Below are 3,745 nucleotides of genomic sequence, written 5' to 3'. Positions count from 1 at the left end.
TCCTCAGGGGCTCATAGTCTAACTGGGTGGAGCAGGTAGGCAATATAGCTATAGCAATAGCTGGGAAGTAATAAGGGACACAAATATCCTTTACTAACACACACTTCAAGCTCAGATTCCAGACAGATGACTTCTAGCTAGGCGATCAGGGAGCACGCTTCTTTGGAGGAGGTGGTAGTTGAGCAGAACCTTGGAGAACAGCTTTTGACTCATGGAGCCAAGGGTAAGGAAGACGGTCCAATTGGAGGGGACAGCTTAGGCAAAGTCAATGAGGTAGGAACAGACACTTTGCTCATTTATAGATATATAAAACATTCTGTCTCCTTGAAGATCCAGTGCCTGGTATTTACAGGCCAGGAAGCTTTCCTGCCCCCGCAGCAACTGGAAAAACCACACTCCTGGGCAATCCATCCTTCCTGGAGTTGGTGTGAGGACAGGAAACCTCCCAGAACTGGCGCTGGCCGGGAAGGTGCAGCCAGGAGGAGCGGGAAGTGGTGTTCGGGCACCCGAGGCGGCTCAGCCTCACCAGCAGAGACTCGGACTTGGAGACTCTATAGTAGTCCTTGCCTATTTCTGGTAGTGCCACTACAACCCCCTCGGTGGAGGCGGGGGGCGTGGCCCATATGAGCTGGAACCAATGGGAAGGGAGGCCTAGGCAAGACCCCCGCCCCCCGACGTGACGCACAAACCTCAGACTCTGGCTTCACAGCCGAGGCCCCAGTTCCTGCAGTGGCTGTAACAAAACCCAGACTCCCAGGTCCCGGCCAATGGAGCCGATTTAGACTGGAGCGGGACCGCGTCTGTCAAAAGCCCCACTAGGCAGTAGCCGTGGAGTCCAGAAGGAGAGCTGGAGCCGCAGCGCTGCCTCCCCGCCCCCGCCAGGATTTATTGAGTATTTGGGCTGGAAAATTAAGTGGCCCCGATGATGTTACCAAGCCCGGTCACTTCCACCCCTTTCTCAGTCAAAGACATTTTGAATCTGGAGCAGCAGCAGCAGCAGCAGCAGCACTTTCACAGCGCTCACTTGCAAGCGGACTTGGAGCACCACTTCCACTCGGCGCCCTGCATGCTGGCCGCTGCGGACGGGACGCAATTTTCTGACGGAGGGGAAGAAGACGAGGAAGAAGAGGGCGAGAAACTGTCCTATTTGAACTCACTAGCCACAGCCGATGGCCACGGGGACTCAGGGCTCTGTCCCCAGAGCTATGTCCATGCAGTCCTGCGAGACTCGTGCAGTGGGCCTAAGGAACATGAAGAGGAGTCCGAGGTCGTGAGAGACCGGAGCCAAAGTGAGTAGAGGGGGAAAGGAAATGCACCCGCACATCTGGAGCAATGGCGGAGCGCCCGCAAACAGCCCACAAAACTTGCCAGCAAGGCTGTCTGTCTCTTACCCTTTGGCTGGGGTCACGCCTCACCCTGGTCAACGACAACTCCACAAAGAGCAGGTGCCTGCGAGGGAGCCGGGGCGGAGGGAGAAGGACCAGGTGACCTGGACAACTACTCTTCCCAGAGAAGGGTCGATGCAGCCCCCAAGGAAAGGGAACATAGTTATTGCTGCCCTGATGGAGCTAAGCTGATGAATCGGGGCAACTCACTGTATTTTTGCTCTTTCCAAGAGCTAGAAGGGCAAGAGGCTGAATCTTTTCCACTTTCGCTCTAGCATGACACGAGATTTCTTATGCCAGACCAATGGTCCCTCTTCTCAGAAGAAAGGATCCAAGCAGGTGGTGTCCCCAGCGTCCTCAGGGTGCAGGAACTTTGGTAGAGACCAGCTGAGTGGTTTCCTCACCTCTCTACTTGCAGCTCAGCAGTCCTCACACCCACAGCACCAGGCAGAGAGGGAGGGGATAGTCGGAGAGTGCGTGGGAACAGTCCGTTCCATAGAGCACTCACACGCACGAGGCGCCAACCTTTTTTAAGAATTCATAACATTTTGCTTTGTGTTCCAGGCTGTGCGGCTTCCGGTGAGGGAAAACCTCGCTGAACTTAGTCTGATATCCAGGCGCTCACCTTGGATGGAAGGTGACTTGGGTAGGGAAAACGGATAACCAAATAAAACCTCCAAGGAAGTGTTTGTTTCTGAGGGGACACAGTCCAATCTCTTTCCCCAAGAGGAAGTTTTATATGGCCCAAGCCAAGGCCTATCCTCTGACAGCTCCACTAGGCCTAAAATCGACGTGAAACCGTCTACATCAGCCAGTCAATCAAATTTCTTTTTGTCTCTAAGGTAGCAAAGACATCATCACACAGGCATTTAGGCCTAGTCTTTTAAGAGCAAAAATTAGTCTCTGGGCAATGCACAAGAGTTATATTCAGACATTTCCTATCAAAGATTTTTGTGCAATTCTTGCATACCGGCCCCCAAATACCAACATGCCTCATACCTTCAGCTATCTGTGAAGGAGTGGAAGGCAAATGAGTTTGCAAATATTGTAGTTACTATGTAGTTGCAAACCTGCGTCCTGAAAATAGTCATTAACACGCTGAGCCACACATTTAATAGAGTAATCTCTTCTCTCGCAGATGCTCAAGTTCTAAATAAACGCGCACTAACTACTCCCGCTGGAACATGCCTCAAGGGCGTTCTAACTGTACTGGCTGGTTGCAGGGTCTCACGGCTCCAGGAGCCACAAACTTTCCAAAAACTCCAGGCATTTACTACCGCACTCTCGGTGCTGCTACCAAATGGGGCCACAGTGCTCCGGGATCCGAGCTGCAATGAGGCCCGGGACATCTAAGGGACGCTGTTGTTTTGCTTCTTCCACAGAAAGCTGCCAGCTGAAGAAGCCTCTGGAGGCGGCCGGAGACTGTAAGGCGGCAGAGGACAGCGAGAGGCCGAAGCCTCGCAGCCGCCGGAAGCCCAGGGTCCTCTTCTCGCAAGCCCAGGTCTTCGAGCTGGAACGCAGGTTCAAGCAGCAGCGGTACCTGTCGGCGCCTGAGCGCGAGCACCTCGCCAGCAGCCTGAAGCTCACGTCCACACAGGTGAAGATCTGGTTCCAGAATCGCAGGTACAAGTGCAAGAGACAGCGGCAGGACAAATCTCTGGAGCTGGGCGCGCACGCGCCCCCGCCGCCGCCGCGCCGCGTGGCGGTGCCGGTGCTGGTGCGGGACGGCAAGCCGTGCGTCACGCCCGGCGCGCAAGCCTACGGTGCTCCCTACAGCGTAAGCGCGGGCGCCTACTCGTACAATAGCTTCCCCGCCTACGGCTATGGGAATTCGGCTGCGGCCGCGGCCGCCGCTGCTGCTGCCGCGGCCGCCGCTGCGGCCTACAGCGGTAGCTACGGCTGTGCGTACCCAGCAGGAAGCGGCGGCGGAGGCGGCGGCGGGGCCTCTGCGGCGGCCGCGGCCATGCAGCCCGCCTGCAGCGCGGCCGGAGCCGGCCCCTTTGTGAACGTGAGCAACCTGGGAGGCTTCGGCGGTGGCGGCGGCGCGCAGCCGTTGCATCAGGGTGCGGCGGCTGGGGCAGCTTGCGCTCAGGGCACCTTGCAGGGCATCCGGGCCTGGTAGGATCACGGCGGCGGGCGCCTCACTGCAGCCTGGCGCCCCGGGACTGAGCGCGAGAAAAGCTGGATCCAAGGGCCAGGTCGCCTCGTTTAAAAAAATAAAAAATTAAAAAAATACACGTCTCGCTCACCAGAGGCCCAGAGCGCAGCTCACACAAGGCCCGAGGAAGCGGTCTCAGGGGCGAGGAGGATGCCCGGGACCGGTAGAAAGGCCGACGATGGCCCCGAACTGGCCCCGACCT

General features: G+C 56.9%; 1 protein-coding gene across 1 annotated transcript; it reads left to right on the top strand.

The window, feature by feature from the left end:
- Nucleotides 1–739: 739 nt before the first annotated feature.
- On the top strand, nt 740–3,507 carry NKX2-3 (NK2 homeobox 3). Its single transcript, XM_036265984.1, has 2 exons — nt 740–1,289; nt 2,768–3,507. Exons 1-2 carry the CDS (start codon nt 923–925, stop codon nt 3,505–3,507), a joined length of 1,107 nt encoding a protein of 368 aa, XP_036121877.1. The 5' UTR covers nt 740–922.
- The last annotated feature ends 238 nt before the right edge of the window (nt 3,508–3,745 follow it).

Source organism: Molossus molossus, unplaced genomic scaffold, assembly GCF_014108415.1.
Source record: "Molossus molossus isolate mMolMol1 unplaced genomic scaffold, mMolMol1.p scaffold_m16_p_17, whole genome shotgun sequence".
NCBI lineage: Eukaryota > Metazoa > Chordata > Mammalia > Chiroptera > Molossidae > Molossus > Molossus molossus.
Note: the sequence above shows the minus strand (reverse complement) of the source record. Positions and strands in the feature narration are given on the sequence as shown.